Below are 22995 nucleotides of genomic sequence, written 5' to 3'. Positions count from 1 at the left end.
AATTGTAGGTCATATAGCCCTAACTTACCTGTCCACACTGACTCTATTGGCTTTGGGAACTCCACAGTTTTGCAATTCCCAAAAATAAAGCAATAAGGAACAAATCTCCTTGGTTTTCTAAGTAGGTTTCAGTAAGAGCAGGTCAATATATTTTCCCAAATACTTATCTGTAAAGGAATTTAGTTTTTGTTTTTTTTTTCTCTGAGACAGAATCTCGCTCTGTTGCCCAGGCTAGAGTGCACTGGCACGATCTCAGCTCACTGCAACCTCCACCTCCTGGGTTCAAACGATTCTCCTGCCTTAGACTGCTGAGTAGCTGGGATTACAGGCGCCCGCCACCTACCATGCCTGGCTAATTTTTGTATTTTTAGTAGAGATAGGGTTTCACCATGTTGGCCAGGCTGGTCTGGAACTCATGACCTCAAGTGATCTACCCACCTCAGCCTCCCACAGTGCTGAGATTACAGATGTGAGCCACTATGCCCGGCCAGAATTTAGTTTCAAAATGGTATGTATAACTCAAAATGATCTCTTGTAAGTGATGAAACTGGTTTCCTTATCTAAGCATTGGTGATATTAATCTGGCTTCCTGACAAGTAATTCTTAGTAAGTATTCAAAATTTTGTTGAATGAATAAAATAATAAATGTATTTATATTAATTTACACGAGTTAGAATAGTCAACTGCCTCAATGTCAGGAAAAAAAATCCATTCATTTTGCTAAATAAAGAAAAGATAGGGAGAAGTACACACCACCTACAAACTCAAGAGTAATGTTTCTTTAGCCTCAGGGAAAGTATTTTGAAGCTAGGCAGGCTGGTTTCAGGCCTTGATTACACCAACACTGGGCTGGGACTTCTTCCTTAGCTGAAAGTACCTTTGGGCTGCTAGGGGCAGGAGGCAGAAGTGAAGAGGAGGGAGGTGTCAAGTCCCTCTTTACCAGTCTGCTTCATACAAAGCAATCTACTTTTATTTGTTTAATATATTGGACTCCAAGATATTGCTTCAAAGAAAAAAAAGTTTGAAAATCACTGGATTAGAGACTCTAAGGTCTAAAAAGACTTCTATATTGTGTGTATTTAAGTCACGTCTTTGATACTGATTTAACTAAATTTTCAATATGTTGTCAGTCTAAAGTTTCTGAGAAGATTTTTAAAAACAACCTATTTCCTCAAAGATCAAAGTGGAAATAGGAAGTGTCTCAAAACTTTGCAAAGTCAGGATACGAGTTGTACTGAAGAGAAAACAAAAGAAACTGAAATAAAACAGATGAGACAACTTTTTCAAATGTCACATTTAATGTTTTCACCACTGTACTTCAAATCTACATTGTACAAAGTGACCAGAAAGTGTGCCACGGTAATTGACCAACCTCTGAGATTGTACCTTTCACACCAGTGTCTTCTTGGGCTCTTTTGATACTAAACACGTTTCTCATTCAAGTGAATTGAAATGCTTCAGTTGGGTTGATTCTCAGGAGCCTCATAAAAAAAAAACAAAGATATTGCACCATCTTTGTTTAGTAATTCAATGTTTGTTTCTTTCACAGCAAATAATTACTTCATTGAAGTTAAAACTTCCAAACATAACTTATTAATAGTCTTCAAATTCAGCTCAGATCACTCAAGTTGAAAATACTCTGCTAAATACAGATAACTTACAATAACTTTAACAGTTAATTGTCCATAACACACACCAAGGTTTTTTCCTAGACCAATTTTAAGACGATCCATTAGTATTCCTTGTACAGGTGAAAAATGATCTTCAATTTTCTTGTCTTTTTATTTTTAATATAAAAGTTGGAAGGGACATTCAAGTTTCAAGTCTCCACACTGAACTTAAAAAAAAAAAAAATAGTCATCATCAGCATGTGGAGGTAAACAAGCCAAGTTGTATAACTCCAGGAGGTAGAGGCCTTCGATTTGTATTCATATGTACATATGCACAGAAGAATTCAGTGTTCCAACAGAAAAAAAGAACTTGTCAAAAAGTAATAAGTTATTTACTACTGTGACATTTCAAGACTCCCACAGCTTTGCCTAAGGACACAAACACATTTGACATAATTCCCTATGTGCCTTTTTTGTGGCTTAAATTTTTTTTTAATTTGTTTTTGTCTTTTATTATTTTTTTTACTGTCCAGTGCAGGAAAAGTCTCACAAAATTTCACAGACCTAAAATGTGCAAGCTAGTTCTCTTTCTATACAGCAATGTTGGGATTCTTTTGAAATTAGCCCAGAAATGAATTATTTACACACATGAAAGATGCATGCTTGGGGTTCTTTTATGTAAGAAAGAGCAGAAAAACTTCTAATAAAAATAGATTAAATATATATATATATATTTATACTGGGTAAGGAAAACAAAAGTTTAGTCTCTCCTAGTCACAAACTCATTCTCTCTACCCACAACATTGGATTTTAGACAGCACACATCACCATCACGGCTCTAATGAGAAGCTAATTATAGGGCTTGATCATTAGGTGGCATGCCCCTCTTCCCTACCCTCCCCCCAGGTGCAGCCACGATCAGCTCATGTGGCTCCATGATTGGTCGCAGGCAAGGTTTCTAGATTCTTTAGTTTTAGAAAACCCCAAATCTTTAGGAATGGCTCAAATATCAAAATGTATGACTGTCCTTTGTGTGTGTGTGTGTGAACAATCTCACTTCATTTTAGAAAAGAAAAACAAAACAAAAACATAAAATCCCAAACTCCCAAATTTGGTTCAATTCTCTTTTGTTCTGAGGTGAGCCACAACAGCTGCACTAAATTCATAAAACATGTGCAACTCTGGGTAAAATATTTTTCTTCTAAAAGCACAACCACTTTACAAGATTAAAAGTCTAGTAACATTTCTAAATATTATTCATATCATACAAGTAGTGGTTGTTAATTTAAAACTTCATTAGTAAAATTACAGTACAAGCATGATTAACCTCCAGAATTGCAAATCCCAGACTCCAGTGGAAAGCTACATTACATCTTCAGTAGTACATTATCTTCCACCATTACTCCCACACCAGAGGAGATGGGGGCATCTCAGATGGCTGAGCAACAGTGGAACTGGAAGAAAACAGAGATGGAGAAATTAGTTGTAATGTCACAATGGACAAAAGGGTAATTCACTACTACCTGTTTTCCTCTCTTCCTCTGAAAAAATTAAGTCCACTTCTGGATTTTTATTTGTTTCTTTGAAGTTGAATTTGCTCTAAGTTGCTTGTTTATGGACCTGTTATCTATGGAGAGGCAATCTGGTATAGTGGTGAATATGCAGGCTCGAAAACAATATGTCATTTACTAGTTGTATGGCACTGAGCAAGTGCCTTAATCTCTTCTCATTTGGAAAGGAATGATGCTGTTTACCTCATAGGATACTGTGATGAATAAATGATAATAGATGTGAAGTGTTTTTCCACAGTGCCTACTTGAAAGTGTAAAGTAAATGTAGGTATTACAAGTAATAATTTCAATAATCAATCAGGAAAATAACCTTAAGGGATGTAGAATTATCCATTTAAAAGTAGCCTCTCAAAATACAGTGGCCTATTTTGAATGGGCCTTATAAGCATTCTTTTATCAGGTATTAATGGAGAAGTATAGGTAATCATTTAGCATTGGTTATCCACAGATCTGTTATTGGCTTTTTCCTATGTCTAAGGTTGCTAATTAGATTACAAACTTGAGAGGGAAAAGTATAACCCCTTGTTTCCCCAAGGCCCAGGATCATTTGCACCTAAGCCGTTAAACTGCCTAACTGACTGGGTCACTGACTCTTAGGGGAAAATAGTAAAACAAAGTAATTTAAAACCACAGATAAATAAAAATGCAACTTAACTCTTTCTTCCAATAGAAAAATACATGGAAGAAATGAAAGTCACCCGATTTTACAAACTTTAAGCATAAAATCTTGACTGCGGCCCAACAAATCCAACCAACTTTAATATGATTAAAGGGAAAGAGCATCAGGGAGAGAGAAAAAGGAGAGGAGAAAGGCAGCAGGGAAGATAGAGACTGTCACCACTCAGATCGGAATCCACCCTTTGTCCTGCTTTGTGATACTGGAGCCAGACCCTGTTCATGGTTCCCCTTTTCCACCTAGCTTAATGTTAGCTTTTGTCAACACAGGGTGCTGGAAGGGCATTTGCAAGGCTGCAGCATCAGGAAGCAGTCTCCCTTCCTTGGTTTGTTGTGCTTTTTTTTGGTCATGTGGAAGGCTCAGCTTTGGTCCACCCGAACTCTCCTGGCAGGTGGTCTTTGATGGACCAGTTCTGCCCACACCTGCTGGCACACTTCCTCTTCTGCACCACCCTTGTGCTGTGTGTTCCTGTTTCTGTGGCAGCCATACCTTCTCCAAAGAGGTCCTTACATGGAGGACCCTCTTCTAAATTCTTAATTTTCTTAATTTCTTTCTTGTTTACTCTCCTCAGTCTACAGGGAGTGGCTGCTTTCTGCATTTGCTACTTCAGCAGCCTTCAGAATCCTCTTTATGCCTTTTAGCAGTTGATCATCTTTCCTTGTTAACAATTCTTATTACTGAATTTTCCCCATTCATATTATAGGGAAATGGTTTATTTCTCCTGACTAGACCCTGACCAATATATAAGGAGTTAAGGAAAAAGAGATCAAGAGAAGGAAAGGACAGAAAGACAAGGAGAATGAAGCCTGGTAACTTCCAACATAGGTTCATAGCTCTACCATAAGCCTTTTGACTTCTCTAAATAGGCTACACTAAGCCTTTTGACTTCTCCTCTAAATAGGCTACACCAGCAGTCCACCTGCACATACAAAAATTATTTTCTTGCTTGCAGTTATTACTAGGGAGTGGGAATGGTAGTGGGAACTGAGATGACCACGTCTAACTCCAGGACAGGTGGCCACCATACTAATGCTGCAGTAGGATCGCCACGTACCTGATGAGGCAGCACAATGGTCATCTGGGGAAAAAATCGCCAAAGCAACCACAGTCAACTGGCACCAGTGTAAAATGTGATGCTTATGGTGTTTTTTTTTTTTTTTTTTCCCTTTGAGATGGAGTTTTGCTCTTGTTGCCTAGGCTGGAGTGCAATGGTGCGATCTTGGCTCACTGAAACCTCTGCCTCCTGGGTTCAAGTGATTCTCCTGCCTCAGCCTCCTGAGTAGCTGGGATTACAGGCATGCACCACCATGCCTGACTAATTTTGTATTTTTAGTAGAAACGAGGTTTCTCCATGTCAGTCAGGCTGGTCTCAAACTCCAGACCTCAGGTGGTCTGTCTGTCTCGGCTTCCCAAAGTGCTGGGATTATAGGCATGAGCTACTGCACCCAGCCCAGATGCTTACAGTTTTAATACACTTTTGACTAAAGCCAAACCTCATAACAGAAACTTTCTGTTGCATCTTTTATCTATGTTATCTAAATAAAAACAGAAAAATGCTGAATAATGAAGTAACACTGGCATCCTTTTAATTCTAACAAGAATGTTAGAAATACATATAGTTACCTAATAAAGCTCTTAAAAGCAGCAGACTGAGGGTTGATGCAGAGAGGCACTCTGTTTCCTTTCTGCTGTTCCAAAATGAACTGATGAATAATTTCTGTGGATAAAACAAACATCACACAATCCATGACAATTTGCAAGCCCGGGAGCAGTGAATTCTCAGCTAACTCTAGCCAGCATCTGAAAAGCATTTCCTACTGATTTAGTTGAATCAAACACACACATCATCTATCAAGCAGAATTCAGTTGAACTTCCTAAAACTAAAATGACAGCTGTTGCTAAATATAAGCAAGAAACGTACTAGTGGCGTTACACAGACTGCAACTCCATCAGTGGGAAGAGTCTATAAATTTGAGAGAGACTTCACAAGTTTGGCATTATGAGTGAACTCTTCTAAGTTGCTGGCAATTATTGCCTTTTTGAAGATCACTTAAAGACCTCAGTTTGTATCTAGGTGTATAGTTTCAGGTGGTTACTTTGGGGACTACCCTCTCTCTTGTAAAATGTCCTACAGCAGACACTAAAATCACTCAGAAGTTTGGATGTCATTACTCCCACTGTATCCCAATAGAAGATCCTGCCACAAAATTTTATGAGTACACTATCAGAAATTCCCTTCTCTTGTCATCATCCAAGGAATAATTCCCACAGTGAATGTTTATGCTCTATGGAACTTTGTATGTTATATAAAGAAGTTCAATACGTTTGAATCAATGAGATGACATTGAGTGAATACATATTAAACATATTTTGAGTCATACTCACTAAATAAACTTTGAAAATAAGAACAAAATATTCATTCATCTCCCCAACCTTCACCTGGATATAATATTAAATATGCTTTGTTATGCCCTGGACACATAGGTATATGCAAGGTTGTAAAATAAACATAGAGGGGAGCTTTGGTTACCATCCAGATCTCAGCTCTTCACGGCCACCTAATGGAAAATGTTACTAGGCCTATTGCCTGGCCGAAGGCCAAAACAGATACTCACCTTTAACCTGTCGGACAGAACTGAGGTTCTTCTCAAAAGTGTCATCAAATTTGGGATTGGTAACAGGCTCAAAGTCACTGGTATAAACTCTTCCAGTAGAGGTGGAAAAGCAACATTTACACATACATGTGTGATATCGTAGTCGCCCTTCATCTAGGTAGGGGTGGGCTAAGGCATCCTTAGCGGATATTCTTTTGGACTGAAATCAAATTAGAGACCAGCACATCAACACTACAGATAAATATGACTGTTCACATAGGATCTTTCAAAAGACACATTAACTGCTTTACACAGCATATATATAATTTATAGTACATCACGTCCAAAGAGGGATAATTAAATTTAGAGGTGGGTAACATAGTAGCAGAGGGAGTGTATGATTTAGGACAACTACTGTTATTATCTACCATCATAAAGTACTTAGAAGTGCCTTGCTTCTAAAATTCTGAGAAATTACTACATTGAAATAGATGTATGCAGGGTCAAAAATCACAAATATCATGACATTTAACTATGTAGCGCTTTGAAGGGGTTATGTTTACCTTTTAAATAACAGGCTATATTTTCTAAATATGTGTCAGCATCCAGAAGATGTGTTCACAGTGGCAATTTTCAAAGCTGCTTGAAATTTTTATTCTCTTAGAATACCAAATGGATGATGGCAAAAGCTGCTGGAGTTAGGCAGCAGATAGTGGTCTGACTGCCATGTTTTGAGATATAGCTCAGTCTGAATATCAGGAATCTAGTCTATCTTTTTGTTTTCTGGCACTCTATTTTTTAAATTTTTTGTAGAGATGGGGTTTCACTGTATTCTTGAATTTCTGGCCTCCAGTCTTGGCCTCCTGAAGTGCTGGGACTGCAGGCATGAGCTACTGCGCCTAGTTATTTTCTGTCACTTTAGATCAGAATACTTAATATACAAGTTTTAAGTTTGCCTGAAAATCTAAACTTTTAACATTACTCCATGAAAAAAATTAAAGAAACTGTCCCTTCTTTTAGCTCAGTAGACATATGTGTACTACTGAAAGTAAATTTTAAAGATTTAAGCATGAACTCAATAGTACAGAGTAGGACAAAAACAAGAACACACACTTTGCCCTGATTCCAATATGACCAAGCACTTTACATTACACAATTTAAGAATGAAAACCACTTTTGTTCTCAAATAAACCAAAAACAACTGTTCTGGTCCCCAAATAATAATAAAATGTTCCTCATAAACCTGGATTTCCTAAAAACACTTTTATCTCTGATTTTCGCTATGCTGATGTAAAAAGGCATATCATGACCTTTCAAGATAAGATAATCGCAGAAGAAAGCGGGTGTTTATCTACCATGAACAGGCAAATGTATACTTGATAACCTTGTTTTTTTTTCCTTTCAATAAATTTATGTTTTGTATTTGGTGATCTAGCTCTTTTGAAGTCTGACTTCCCTGCATTCTTAGCAAGTAAACTTTTTCCTTTTCTTTTTTTTCTAAAAAAGTCTGAGTCCTTTGATAGCTATTCCTAGAGATTCCACTGGGATAGTGTTCCACTGTTTGAACCCAAAGGAACAAGTAGGCTGACGGTATACGTGCCTGATCCTGGGCCCCTCTGAGCTCTGGGCTTCCCCTTCCTTCTATTTTTCATTAACTTCTGTTCATGAGTTTCAGGACACAACTTCAACAGTTTATCTTTCTGTTCCTTTAGGTTATATAGTGATCATTCCAACAACATACTTGTCTGTAAGATGTTTCACACTTACACTGCTGTCCAGTTTCTCCAATAGCTTGGCATTCTGTGCTATAGATAAACATAAATGCTTCCTCTTTTTAAAAAAATCAGTTACCTGCTGGGTTATCTGCAGGACTTTTTGACATTTTCAATAATACTTTTACTCCAAAGAGCACAGAATAGGCAAAAAATACAGTAAGTAATGCCCATAGGTCTTGGCAGCATGTGGGACATTGTGGGGAACCTGTCATTGGTGCATCTGGCCTGCACATATGCCATTTTATTACCCTTTGTGGGGACACTTGCATGGGGGAATCTGGATATGCTTGGGGAAGACAGAATCACAGCTGAAGGAGGCTGGAGGGTCTTTTTTCCCTTGAGGATACTGAACAAACTGTGTGTTGTATGCCTGCTTTTTGACGGTGACCTGTCACTGAGGTCAGGTCATTTATGTTGTTATGTTGGCACTCAGTGTTCCAGATTATGGATGTTCAGAGAGAGAGAGAGAGAGAGAGAGAGAGAGAGAGAGTGTGTGTGTGTGTGTGTTTGTCTGTGTATGTGTATCTCACCACAGACACCTGCCTTTTAGACTCAATCAAGTAATTGAGTCAGCATTTCAGTCCAGGAGCAGACATGCCATGGCAGTAGACTGCTTAACCCAAGATCAACAAAACAAGAATAACTAGTTACCTCAGACTAAATGGACTAAATAAATACACTGATTTAAATATGGTCAATGGTCTGTTCTTCATGGATATTTAAAAAGTGGCTCATGCCTGTGATCCCAGCACTTTGGGAGGCCGAGGCGGGTGGAACACTTGAGGTCAGGAGTTCGACACCAGCTTGGCCAACATAGTGAAATCCTGTTTCTACCAAAAATATAAAAATAAATGAGGTGGGTGTGGTGGCACACATCTGTAATCCCTGGTACTCGGGAGGTTGAGGCAGGAGAATCTCTTGAACCCAGGAGGTGGAGGTTGCGGTGAGCCGAGAGCATGCCACTGTACTCCAGCCTGGGCCACAGAGTGAGACCCTGACACACACACACACCTCATTTCCTTCTTAATGTATTTCTGACTTTCAATTTAACAGGTTACAATCAGAAAAAAACTTTCTTTAAATGGTTTCTTGTTTTGATTGAACTCTCAGAACTGGAAATAAAAAAAAAATCCTTAATATAGATCAAAAGCGAATAAAGCATCAGGCCAATTTAAAAATAATTCTGTAACAAAGTAACAAACTTGTTGGCTTTGTTAATAACACAGTGATAAAAACGGTTATTTATTATGTAGTGTGCATTAAATAAATTAATTTCTTTCTTTTTGAGACAGGGTTTCACTCTGTCTCCCTTGCCAGGATGGAGTACAATGGGGAGCTCATGGCTCACTGTGGCCTTGGCCTTAACCTCCTGGGCTCAAGCCATCCTCCCACCTCAGCTTCCTGAGTAGGTGGGACTACAGGCAAGTGCTACGGCGCCCAGCTAATTTAAAAAATTTTTAATTTTGTTAATCCCTAAGTTGCCCAGGCTGGTCTTAAGCTCCTGGGCTCAGGGAATTCTCCCGCCTCAGCCTCCTAAAGTGCTGGGATTACAAGTGTGAGTCACTGTGCCCTATGCTCAGCCTAATTTCTTTATTTTTAAATGGACTGTGTAGTTACTTATATAGGTTCCATAAGAATATTCCATAAGAATATAAGCCTTTGTCAGGCCTATAGTATCACTAAGCACTTCACATACCACATGGTATGGTTTGGCTGTGTCCCCACCCAAATCTCATCTTGAATTCCCAGGTGCTATGGGAGGGACCTGGTGGGAGGTAACTGAATCATGGAGGCAGGTCTTTCCTGTGATGTTCTCGTGACAGTAAGTCTCATGAGATTTGACAGTATTAAAAAGGGGAGTTTCCCTGCATAAGCTCTGACTCTGCCTGCTGTCATCCATGTAAGACGTGACTTGCTCCTCCTCATCTTCCACTATGATTGTGAGGCTTCCCAGTCATGTGGGACTGTAAGTCCAATTAAACCTCTTTCTTTTGTAAATTGCCCAGTCTTGGGTATGTCTTTATCAGTAGCATGAAAACGGACTAATACACCACAGTAAAAAACAGAAAACAACAGCAAAAAACACCAAAATAAACACATAAGCAATCTAAATTGTACCCTGAGACATTACAAAAATAACTTGGGTCACCCTAATTGGTTCTGGTCCCCCAAACTAAAAAACCTTGACTGTTTCTCACAAACCAGGACTCTAACAGAATTATTTTTATCCCTAATTTTTGCTGTGCTGATGTCTGAAGGATTGTGAATTTGATATCTTCTGAGAAAGTTGCAGCTTTCTCACTACAAATGGACCAACGTAAACTTAGTAACTCTGGTAATTTTGTGGTTGTTTTATCTTTTAAATATCTGGTATTTTTTGTATTTGGTGACTTTGTATTCTCAGCAAGTTAAATTTTCTTTTCTAAACGCTTCCATTTGTAAGTCTTCTTTGACAACAGTTATCGGCATAGATATGAATAATAAATATTCTTTGGATGAATGAATAAATGAAGAGCTGAACTTACAGTATAATTTGTAGTATGTTCCAGAAGAGTCAAGTCCAGAAAGGGTATTGGGAAAAGCTTCCATCTCAAAAACCCAGAGCAAACATTTTCTTATGCAATATAATGGTCAGATTTTTTTCAAATAATCTTAAAAAACTTTGTGTCCTAGCTGGGCGTGGTGGCTCACATCTGTAATCCCAGCACTTTGGGGGGCCGAGGCAAAAGGATCACTTGAGCCCAAGAGTTCAAACCAGCCTGAGCAATATAGTGAGACCTCTTCTCTACAAAATACTTAAAAATCAGCTGAGCATGTTTGTAGTCCCAGCTACTCAAGGGGCTGGGGTAGGAGGACTGCTTGGGGGGTTGAGGGTACAGTGAGCTGAGATCACACCTCTGCACTCCAGCCTGGGTGACAGAGCAAGACCTTGTCTCAAAGCAAACAAAAAATTATTTTGTCTTGATTTAACTTGGTGTCAAATTCCTTTTACAAATATTGAGATAAGAAATAAGAGGTACATAAGATCCAGCTCCTTATCTCTTCCCCTAGATTCTTATGTGTTAATAATCAAACTTCTGTGTGATGAGCGTGCATGATACATATGATATGGGGGATTGAAGTTTATGTTTTGAAAAGTAATTATTTACATTGCCAATCTATTCAAAACCACACTGTTTCTCTCGAACACATGTATTTGTAATTCGTTAAAAATACATAAAAACAAACACTACTTACTGGATCAAAGACCAACATCCTGCAAAGGAGATGAACAGCTTCATGTGTAGCCTGGCTAGACAGGGTATAGAGTACAGGAAGAGATGGCTGTGAAAAAATTAAAAATTCAAATATTTAAGTGAGTCTCTGTGTAAACAGCTATGGAATACAGCCAACTTATGACAAGGTAAGTACTCAGCTCAAAAGGCAATGTGTGTCTAAACTCGAAGAGAATGAGTTTTCCCTTCATTAACCAGTCTTCAAAAGCAACAATTGTTACTAACTTCCCGTAGCATTTTTATTTTTTTATTTTATTATTTATTTATTCTTTTGATATGGAGTCTCGCTCTCTTGCCCAGGCTAGGGTGCAGTGGCACCATCTCAGTTCACTGCAACCTCTGCCTTCCAGGTTCAAGCAATTCTTCTGTGGTCAGCCTCCTGAGTAGCTGGGACTACAGGTGTGTGCCACCACGCTCAGGTAATTTTTGCATTTTTAGTAGAGATGGGGGTTTCACCATATTGGCCAGGTTGATCTCGAACCCCTGACCTCAAGTGATCTGCCTGCCTCGGCCTCCCAAAGTGCTGAAATTACAGGCGTGAGCCACCACGCCTGGCCCCGTATATTTTTATATTGCATGATTACCCACTGTAGGGGAAAGCACAAAAGAGCCTATAAAAAAATGAAAACGAATTGTAAATATGGCACTCCTGCTAGCCATCTTTTTTTTTTTTTTTTTTTTTTTAAATAGGAGAAAAGGCATGCACATTTATTTATCATGGGTACACAGGAGGCTTCAAAATAAAGCGCAAAACCCCCAATGAGGTACAGAAGCTTGAGGTTATAGAAACAATGTGGGCTCAGAGCATGGCCAAAAACGGGTTTTAGCCTTACATCTTAAATGCTTTGGCAAGAATGATAATCAAACACGCCTAGGGGTGGGAGAGAAAAGATTGAAAGGTTTTAAAACCTGGGCCACATGCAAAGCACGTAAACTATAAGCATGTAAACTATGTCTTATGACATTACCATAAAAGGTGCTGAGATACTAGTCCTAAAGGAGCCAAAGGACATGCAAGAACTTACAGAACCTTTAATAAAGTACACCACTGGTTTTGACACCACTGGTTCAATCTGAATTGTCTTTAGCATTGATTTCTTACTCAATAATTGCCTTCGTAAGTGGTAGGCATATCCACATGGCCATATCTGACTTCCGTGAAGCAGAGAGGTGGCTTTAACGACCTGAGAAGCCATAGGGCTTATAAAGCTTCCATTTTACTGCTAGAAGCGTCAGGGGACAGAGCAGGTAAATGGCATCATTGCTCTGTCTCTCACACAAGTAAATTCTTTATCTCTAACGTAAAAAAGGCAGAATTAAGGAAGGTGACAAAAAATGTTTAGACACTCCCTGTCTTCCAATGCTTAATATAACCGCATGGCAGAGAATTTTTTCCTCAAGCTTTGAAAGTTCTAGACTTACGGCCAAATTATTATTGGCTTGACTTTCACACCACTTAAAAAAAAAACAAACTAATCTCTTAGTGGGGTAAATGATTTTCCTAATGAGTTTTAGACCTGGCGTCTACTTGTAACCTTTCTGTGGTCAGAAAGTTTGGTAGGTCAAAGCCTATGAAAATCAACTCAAATAACAATAAAGTCAAAGGCTAAGGCTGGGTGCTGTGGCTTACATTTGTAATCCCAGCACTTTGGGAGGCCGAGGCAGAAGGACTGCTTGAGCTTGCAAGTTTGAGACCAGCCTGGGAAACATTGTGAGATGCCATTGCTACAAAAAACTTAAAAATTAGCCAGGCCTGGTGGTACATGCCTGTAGTCCCAGCTACTCAGAAGGCTGAGGTTGAGAGGATTGCTTGAGCCTAGGCGGTTGAGGCTGCAGTAAGCCGTGCTTATGCCCCTGCACTCTAGCCTGGGTGACAGAATGAGATTCTAAAAACAAAAAAAAGTCAAAGCCTAGCCTAAAGAAAACCTAACTTTAGGAGTAATGACCCCTGACCTTCACTAAGATTGGGAAAGTGAAGAGACTCAAGTGCCATAAACTACATTTTATCTGGATCCGATCTCTTCCCATTAGCTCTAAGTGCTGCTGCTGCTTCTTTTTCTTAAAGAAATGGAGTCTTGCTATGTTGCCCAGGCAGGGCTCAAGTGATCATCCCACCTCAGCCTCCCAAGTAGCTGGGACCAAAGGCACGTGCCACTGTGCCCAGCTTCTCTAAATCCTTTTTACATCCTCTGTTTCTTCAGGGGTTCCCTATAAAACTTTGAACTTTTAGGATATAATCTCAGACTAGAGCAGCCTTTCATAGTTCCTGGGCTTCTTGTTTTGTATAACGCCCAGACTGCTTCACTATGATTATATTTGTGGGAAAAACTAAAAAGAGAGTTTTAAAAACATATATGTTTCTCTAATTTGAAAAACAATTTAAAAGCCATCTGTGAACTGTGTGGTATCTTTATCTGGTCCTGATCTCTTCTGCAGACACTGCCTCATCATATCACTTTAGGGTCAGGGCATTTACATTTTGTTACTACAACATGAATGGTCTATTAACAAGAGAGCAGAACTTCAAAAAGGGGTGGGGTGGTGGGGGGAAGGCAGTCTGGCTTATATTTGGGAGAATTTGACCATCTCACCAACACTGTGTTACTTTCAAGGCAAACTGGAAGGAAGTTTTACTTGCAAACTCTTATATAAATTTCCTGTGGGTAGTCTGCCTTGTATTTTCTGGTTTGTCAGCAGATGAAAATTCAAAATATCACAGAAAGCTCCTGCCATTTGAGCACTGGAAGGCCAGAAACAGCAGCATGAACAGCAATACAAACAGGTCTCATTGGGTCAAGCTCTCCACAACACCAGAAACAGGAGAAGCAGAACACTAAAGGGTTTCCTTGGACCTTAGTCATAGCCTCAGAATTCCGCTAGGACAACTATTTAATGTCAATAATTTTATATATCTTCCTCCTTCAAACAAAAGCCACGTAGGAAAATCCCCCCCAAAAACAACAACAACAACAACAAACGCACCAAGAAGATACCTCAGAATCATCAGGAGGTAATTATTCATTATATATAAGTTTTCTTCAGGATCAAAGAGTAATAGAGATAAGATTAGATGGAGGTTCTAGCTCTGTGTCCTCACTAACTAATTAGATAAATCAACATGTCTCAACCTTGGTATCTTTTAAGTATAAAATGAGGGTGTTGGACCATCTGATTTCTGAAGTTTACTTTAGTTATAAATGGTATGTCTTTTTTTGTTGTTGTTGTTTTGAGACAGGGTCTTGCTCTATCACCCAGGCTGAAGTGCAGTGGTGTGATCTCAGCTCACCGCAACCTCCACCTCCTGGGCTCAAGCGATCTTGCTACCTTGGCCTCCCAGGTAGCTGGGACTACAGGTGCGCACCACCATACCCAGCTAATTTTTGTATTTTTGTAGAGACACGGTTTTGTCACGTTGCCCAGGCTGGTCTCAAAGTCCTGAGCTTGAGCCATTCATTGGCCTCCTCGGCCTCCCAAAGTGCTGGGATTTGTACAGGTGTGAGCCACTGCACCCAGCCTTGTGTGAGTCTTGATTACTTTGGATAAAAAAATTACATATATGCACAGAGCCCATACAGCATATTTGGCATTCAAGTATCTGTAGACCAACTTGCTATTCCTTGGTAATAAAAAGAGAAGTATTTCTTTTCTTTTCTTTTCTTTTTTTTTAAGAGACAGAGTCTTGCTCTATTGCCCAGGATGAAGTGTAGTGGCACAATCACAGCTCACTGCAGCCTTGAACTCCCAGCCTCAAGTGACCCTCCTACCTGAGCCTTCTGAGTAGCTGGGACTACAGGCATGTGCCACCATGGCTGGCTAACTTTTTTTTTCTTTTTTGAGACAGAGTCTTGCTCTGTTGTCCAGGCTGGAGTGCAGTGGTGTGATCTCAGCTCACTGCAATCTCCACTTCCCAGGTTCAAGCGATTCTCCTGCCTCAGCCTCCAGAGTAGCTGGGATTACAGGCGCCTGACACCATGCCCGGCTAATTTTTTGTATTTTTAGTAGAGCGGGGTTTCGCCATGTTGCCCAGGCTGGTTTCGAACTCCCGAACTCAGGCAATCTGCCCACGTTGGACTCCCCAAGTGCTGGGATTACAGGTTTGAGCCACCACAGCTGGCCCTCACTAACTTTAAAAAAATTTTTTTTTTTTTGGAGAGATAGGGTCTCCCTATGTTGCCCAGGCTGATCTCAAACCCTTGGGCTCAAGAGATCCTCCCATCTTGGCCTCCCAAAGTGCTAGGATTACAAGTGTAAGACACCATGCCCAGCCTAAGTATTTCTTGTTTAGAAATGTGTGAGTCTATAAAGCTCTGAAATTATCTGTATCAGTCAAAATAAGGAGAGATGGAGAGTGATGGGGGAGAGGCTTCAACTTATAACTTAATTTACATGTGTTTTACACAAGAATTTTGTTACTGTGTAAAGTGAAGTAATTTGATATTCCAGAAAAATTTTTACTGTGAATAGCTGTCTTCTTTTTTACTAGCCTGTGCAGGTTGGCAGCCAAATTCCAGACAATTCGTACAACTGAATTGTCTCACCATAAACAGTTCTTTCCCTTCCACTCTCAAAGTGAAACTACTCATCCTGTTTTTGTGGTGAAAGTATGTCATAGCTTAGCAAAGGGAATACTGGAAGAAGTACTAGAAGACATGAGTTTGAATCCTATCCTTGCCATTACTAGACTTCGGTAAGTCACTCAGGCTTTGGCTTTCTTATCTGTTAAACTGCACCAGTACACACATCCTTACCTCCTAATATCATTGATACTCATTTAGAAACTATCCAATGTCAGGGCCTGGGTTAGTTATTGAAGTAATGAAGATGAAAAAGACTCCTGTGGTGGGCAAGGAAGACAGGCAAATAAGTAGTTCTATATACCAGTGAATGGGGATAGAGAACAAATTAAAAGGCAGAATTTTTAAGACTTGAAGACAACTGGGTATGGAATGAGTGGCTAGAGAAAATAAAATTAGTGGATGTTAAGGCTACCTGAAATTTTAAATTTCTCCCTCCACCAAATTTCACCTTTCTTTATAGAAGCACACCCCAACAAATACAATAAACATAAAAGCATAATTTCAGCCTAGAACAGTCATATTACATACTTTCTCCTTTTCTGTGTCAGTTTATTCATACCAATGCTTCTTCAGAAAGACAACCATTAAAATTTTAGTTTCTAGCACTGGCTCCACAGGAAAGATGAAGTGCTACAGATACTGCATTTCTAAGTTCACATTCTTCCCTCTAACTCACCAGCCATTAGGTTAAAACCATTTGGGCCAGGAAATCAGCAACAAACAAGAAGTTTACATTTCTCTTAAATGCATTAGAATCAATCTGAATAAGCAAAAAAAAAAAAAAAAAAAGTCAGAATGCTTAGAAATATGCCCTAGACTGGGCACGGTGGCTCATGCCTGTAATCATAACCCTTTGGGAGGCCAAGGTGGGAGAACTGCTTGAGCCCAGGAAGTCAAGACTAGGCAACTTAGGGAGATCCTGTCTCTTGGTTTTTGTGTTTTTGTTTTGTTTTGAGTCTCACTCTGTCACCCAGGCTAGAGTGCAGTGGCACGATCTTGGCTCACTGCAACCTCTGGTTCAAGCAATTCTCCTGCCTCCGCCTCCCGAGTAGCTGAATTACAGGTGCCCACCACCACGCCTGGCTAATTTTCTTTGTATTTTTAGTAGAGACAGGCTTTCACCATGTTGACCAGGCTGGTCTTGAATTCCTGACCTCAACTGATTCGCCTGCCTTGGCCTCCCAAAGTGCTGGGATTACAGGTATGAGCCACCATGCCCAGCCAGAAGACCCTCTCTCTTAAAATAAAAATAAAAATAAAATAAAATAAAATAAAATAAAATAAAATAAAATAAAATAGGTTAGGCAGGGTGGCATGTGCTTGTCGTCCCAGTTATTCGAGAGGCTCGGGTATGAAGATTGCTTGAGCCTGGAAAGTTGAGGCTGCAATGAGCTATGCACTCTAGTCTGGGTGACAGAGCAAGACCCTGTCTCAAAAGAAAAAAAAAATGCCCTAAACATCTCATTTGGAAATATTTTTGCCAATTCTTCTAACAATCACCCATGTTAAATTTTCTCCTTTAAAATAAACTGCTCCATTTTCTGTTTGTTCTGCAAGTTTATAAGTAACTTAGCAATGTGGGAGTGAGTGGGTACCAGTGCTGAATCATGAGGACAGGAAGGGGTATAAAGAGTGCTCTATTAATGACTATGATTAATTAAATGAAGCAAAGATGAGCTTCCGGACTTGGGTGAGTGGCCCTAAACAATATGCCACAGTCATCATAAGCTAACTGCAGCATGCTGCTTGCTACAGCAGAGTCAGCTGAACTGTGCAAGTGTCCTGAGCAGACGTTCCTATTAGTTTTCATCCAACTACATATAAGTTTTAGACCTTAGTTGGCAGCAAAGAAGCTGCGATGATCAGTCAGTAACATTAAATGAGCATGCACAGTGAGTACACAATAGTAAGCACTCTGGGGTGACATAAACCCCCACCTATAAAATAAGTTTGAACTGAATGAACTCTCTAAGATCCTTAGAGTCTGCTAAATGTAAGATATGGTTCCTGTCAGGAGACAGGACTATCTTCACTTGAGCAAAAATATTGTTATCTATTTCTGACACAATTAGGTGGGAACAAACTGAGGAAAACTGAAGACCTAAACCTTATTATAAGAGAAGAACAAAAGGACTAAGAGCAGACAATAGACTTTTCAATCCTATCAACAGGTCAGTTGAAGAACTATCTTCTTTAATAGATACAAGGGCTGTGGCAGCTATACTTCCCTTCATTCAAGATTTTGAGTTGTAGAAGAGAGATAATAAACTTGAAACATCACAGTGTTTTATTCTGCCCAGTATTCCCTGACTTCTAGGGAACCACCCCCTTTCACTCCCAAACCAAGTCGTTTGGTTAGGCTTGATTGCAATCTCCCAACTCCTAAGGATGGGCACCTGACCCAGGCCAGGCCAATCAAATGATATCCTCCTCCCTGAGCACCATGACTGGCTCCAGTCATGAAACAGACAAGGGACAGAAAATGGGATGGCTAACCCAATATACACCCTCAACCCTCTTTTCCTTATCTGACTTTATTATATAGAATAGAAAAGCTAAATACTCACTTTAGCCTGTTTTGCAGCTAGGAGGCCACATATGACACAGTTCTGGACGATGACATTATGAGCAGGAGTTTGTTAAGCAGGCTTCTAGGAAAGCTTTTACTTTCCTGATTAAGGGAACAGATACTGCTAATGCACCTTCTTTCCTCCATTTTCTTGCTTTGAATATTGACAGGATTTCTGGACAAGCTACAGCTATATGGTAACCGGTCACCATATAGTATGCAGGCAACATTCTAAAGATGGCAGGGCAGAAAATAAAAAAGCTGGATCCTTGACACAAGTGAGCTACTCTATCAGCTCCAGACTATGGAGGAAACCTCTTGATATAAGGAAAAAGTGTACTCTTATTTCTTAAACCACTATAATTTTCTACTACTTACAGCCAAACACATTCCTAATAAAAAGTCTTTCAAAGATTTTTTCTGGAGCTATTTGGGAAGCTGTTTCCAGAAGAATTGTTATGGTAATAGAATGTAGGCCTGGACTGCTAGCTCCATCTTTGCAAACACATGGGGAAAGCCTGTTTGGAAATGAAGTCAAAATACAGGAAAACAGAGCAGAGGAGAGTCAGATTCCTGGCATGGAAGATCATCTCACAACCTGAATTCCAACAGGGCCTGAAGTCAGCTGTACTCAAGATTTTTCAGTTATGAGCCTTTAAGAGTTCCCTTTTTTGCTTAAGCCAGTTTAAACTAAGTTTCACTGGCATATTGACTAAATATGCCACATAGAAGCACTTATATTAACCAACCAACACAAATACATTAATTTGACACATTAATCTATGACTTTAAGATGACAGTCAATTAGGTTCTCCTTCCGTATATGTATACAGTTGATCCTTGAACAACACAGGTCTGAATTGCATGGGACCACTTATATGTGAATTTTTTTCAATAAAAGTTATATTGAGTGTGTCTGCCTCTCCTTCCACCTCCTCCACCACTTTCGTCTCGCAACCCCTCCTTTCTCTTCCTCCTCAGCCTACTCAATATGAAGACAATGAGGATAAAGACCTTTATGATGATCCACTTACAAACAGTCAATTTATTTTCTCTTCCTTATGATTTTTCTTAACATTTTATTTTCTCTGGCTTACTTTAAGAATACAGTATGTAATACATATAAACATACAAAATGTGTTAATCAACTTATACATGGATTTTCAACTGTAGGCAGGGGGTTAGGAGGATGGAGTTGGCACCTCAGCCCCTGCATTGCTTAAGGGTCCATTGTATTTGTATGTTTTTAAAAGTCTCATATTCTATTTATACAAATATATGTAAATAAATGAATATAAATATGTGAATATATGTCCAGAAAGATATTCTCAAGTTAATCCAGACGAGACTGGGATTGGGGTGGTAGTTGCAGATAATTAACTTGCTGCAAAATTTTTATTTTATATGTTCTCACAGATTACATGCATATATACAAATGAAATTTTAATAAATCTGCTGTGAAGACGTAAGTGCCAGGCAGTGTATACTAGCTAAGAACATATATTTTGGAGTTAAGGAAACCTAATTTTAAGATCTGGCTTATGACATTAAGCATGTTATTTAACTTCAGTTAATCTTCCATTTCCCATCTGTAAAAAGGAATAGTAATGGTACATTATAGTGTTATTGTGAGAATTTAATGAGCTAGTATATAAGAAGTGTTCAGTACATAGCAAAGTTCTAATTATTGTTAGAAATTATGAACAAAAATAATTTATGTCTAACTTTGAGTAATTACTTAAATGAAAACTACTTGAAAGAAGCTTAGTTTTTCTCAGTCCAAACTCAAAAACTTGTATTGAATTTTTAGAAGTATTCTTCATGAGTTTAAACACCATCAATCTAATATTCCTATATTAAGTAATTTAAAATAAATACAGTGAGATAGAATTTGCCCCAGTTAGACCCCCAAATGAAGACCTCCAATTGGCCTAAGCAGCATCACTGAGGATTACTGGGAGTCTTTTCTAAAAGCCAGAGGCTCTGTGTGCACACCTTTTTATTTCATGTAAAGTGTTATATACTTCATTCTGTATTGTTTGTAAGCTTAAAAGAAATTCACCCCAAATTTTTCTATAGATTTTTGTAAAGATCCTTTATATTAAGGCATAAAAAAGACTGAACCTTATCAAATGCCTTTTCTACATTGAGATAAACATGATTTTTCTCATTTAAGATGTTATAAAATAATAGATTTTCTGTTTTAAAATATTAATAGATTTTCTGTAGGTGAACCATCCTTGCATTACTGGGATAAACCCCACTTGATCATAATGTATAATTTTTTAAAAGTCACAAGCTTCATCTGCTATTTTGGAATCATAACTTTAATGGTTAATATTTATTAAATGTTTAGTATGTGCCAGGCACTATTCTATGCTCTCCTTACATGCATTAGCTCTTTTCTCATTATAACAATTTAATGAGGTAAAATCATTTTTAATCACCATTTTACAAATGAATGAACTGATATACACAGAGGTTAAATAATCTGCCTAAGTCACAAAGGGAGGTACTAGTAAAGCCAGGATTCATACTCAATCTGTCTGAAAACCGTACTGTACCACTCCCAGTTCACCATTCAAAACATGTGCAACATGGTGAAACCGAGATTGACACTACACTCTTTTTTATTTTTTATTTTTATTTTTGAGACGAGTCTCGCTCTGTTGCCCAGGCTGGAGTGCAGTAGCATGATCTCGGCTCACTGCAAGCTCCACCTCCCAGGTTCATGCCATTCTCCTACCTCAGCCTCCTGAGTAGCTGGGATTACAGGCACCTGCCACCACGCCTGGCTAATTTTTTTTTAGTATTTTTTTTAGTAGAGATGGGGTTTCCCCACGTTAGCCAGGATGGTCTTGATCACCTGACCTCGTGATCCGCCTGCCTCCGCCTCCCAAAGTGCTGGGATTACAAGTGTGAGCCACCGCGCCTGGCTGACACTACGCTCTTAATCACTACAGTCCAGAGGTTATAAACTGAGTACATAATCTGCACAGAGCACTAAGCTAAACCCTATACATTTTGCAGAAAAGTCATGAGGTACAGAAACATAAGCTATATTGCATATTCCAAAGACCAAATTAATCTTGTAAAGTAAAAAAAAAAATCCAGGTGTCTATATACCAAATATATTTGTGTGTAGGTGTCTTCCAACCTCAGCTGTAAATAGCTATAACATGAATGGCGATACCTTCAAGCAGCTGTTAATAGGCCAACAAGAGGCGCATAGGGTATGTATCACGTGGTTGGTGAGTGGGCAGGGAGTGGGAAGTGAAAAGGTAGAATCTGATTGGTGGCTTAAGTAAAGCACTTCAAGAACCTGTTGACATCTTAAGAGCAGTGATGATAAAGATCAACTAGCAAACATAGATCAAAAACTCAATTTCCATGCTGAAGGAAAAGTAGAAGCAGGCAATATGCTAGGTTCTTTTACATTCAATTATATATGGTTGGTATAACTTTATACACATCTAGCTGGATTAGTGCTAAAAGACCATGAACATCTGCCTAAGGAGACCACTTCTAGCAGTGGATAAAAGCCATTTAAAGAATTTAAAGTCTCTGTAAAGTGCATCTAGCCTTTAAGCAGAAATGGCCTCCTAACTAGTTTTCACTCCATCAGTCTTCTCTTCAAAATCAAAATATTCCGACACCAAGACTGGAAAGGGCTGACCCTAACTTCTACCACAGTACTCCCTTAAGGTCATCACTAAAGTCAGTGATAAGCAAAGGGATTATGTTAAGAGGCCAATTAATAGCAAAATATCTAAGAAGTGATTTGTTTAGACATCTCAACCTATTTAACTAGTTAAATAATAGTGGAACTTTGGATTTTCCTTTCCTCTTCTTTCGCTTTACAAAATAATATATTTACTCTTTTTTTATTTCATGGAAAGCCTTAGGTTTTTACAACTAACAGATTTTTTAAATTTTCACAGAAAAAGTACTCAATTGCCAAGAATGCTCAGAACAGTGCACAGTGACTTTTGGTGCAGTAAATTACATTTTCCAGCCGTTCTATCTAGACAGCAGACAGGAAACTCCTCAGGAAATCTTGTTCTTCAGGTTGCTGTTTAGCAACTCTTTGACACAGATGATTAATTAACTAGTAACCATTAACAACAGTTAAAACTCCTCTAGAGACAGAAGGGTAGCACAAGGGCGTCTGATCTTCTTCACTTTTCATTATTGTTTACCTTGAACCAGGCAAGATTTACTAATTAATGAAGTCAGTGAAAAAGGACAATTATTTTGCTACTTCTAAGGACACATTTACCAAGAGGCATTAGTAAATTAGTTTAATGTTCCTGATGCTGGCCAATAAATGGAACATAATAGATCTTG

The 22995-nt window shown here is 38.9% G+C and overlaps 1 protein-coding gene across 2 annotated transcripts in view; it reads right to left on the bottom strand.

Moving 5' to 3' along the window:
- Positions 1-1279: 1279 nt before the first annotated feature.
- NLK (nemo like kinase) overlaps positions 1280-22995 on the bottom strand; it is a 157797-nt gene continuing 136081 nt past the window's right edge. Inside the window, exons 8-11 of one of the 2 annotated variants that reach the window (XM_003912533.4) lie at positions 11465-11551; positions 6474-6672; positions 5481-5574; positions 1280-3064 (exon numbers count right to left, since the gene is read on the bottom strand). In XM_003912533.4, the coding sequence (XP_003912582.3) occupies positions 3010-3064; positions 5481-5574; positions 6474-6672; positions 11465-11551 (435 nt within the window). In that variant the 3' untranslated portion in view covers positions 1280-3009. The remainder of the gene's footprint in view (positions 3065-5480; positions 5575-6473; positions 6673-11464; positions 11552-22995) is intronic. The other variant, XM_009189932.3, reaches the window with a different exon arrangement.

Source organism: Papio anubis, chromosome 17 (assembly GCF_008728515.1).
Source record: "Papio anubis isolate 15944 chromosome 17, Panubis1.0, whole genome shotgun sequence".
Taxonomy (NCBI): domain Eukaryota; kingdom Metazoa; phylum Chordata; class Mammalia; order Primates; family Cercopithecidae; genus Papio; species Papio anubis.
This window is presented reverse-complemented; position numbering and strand designations above follow the sequence as displayed.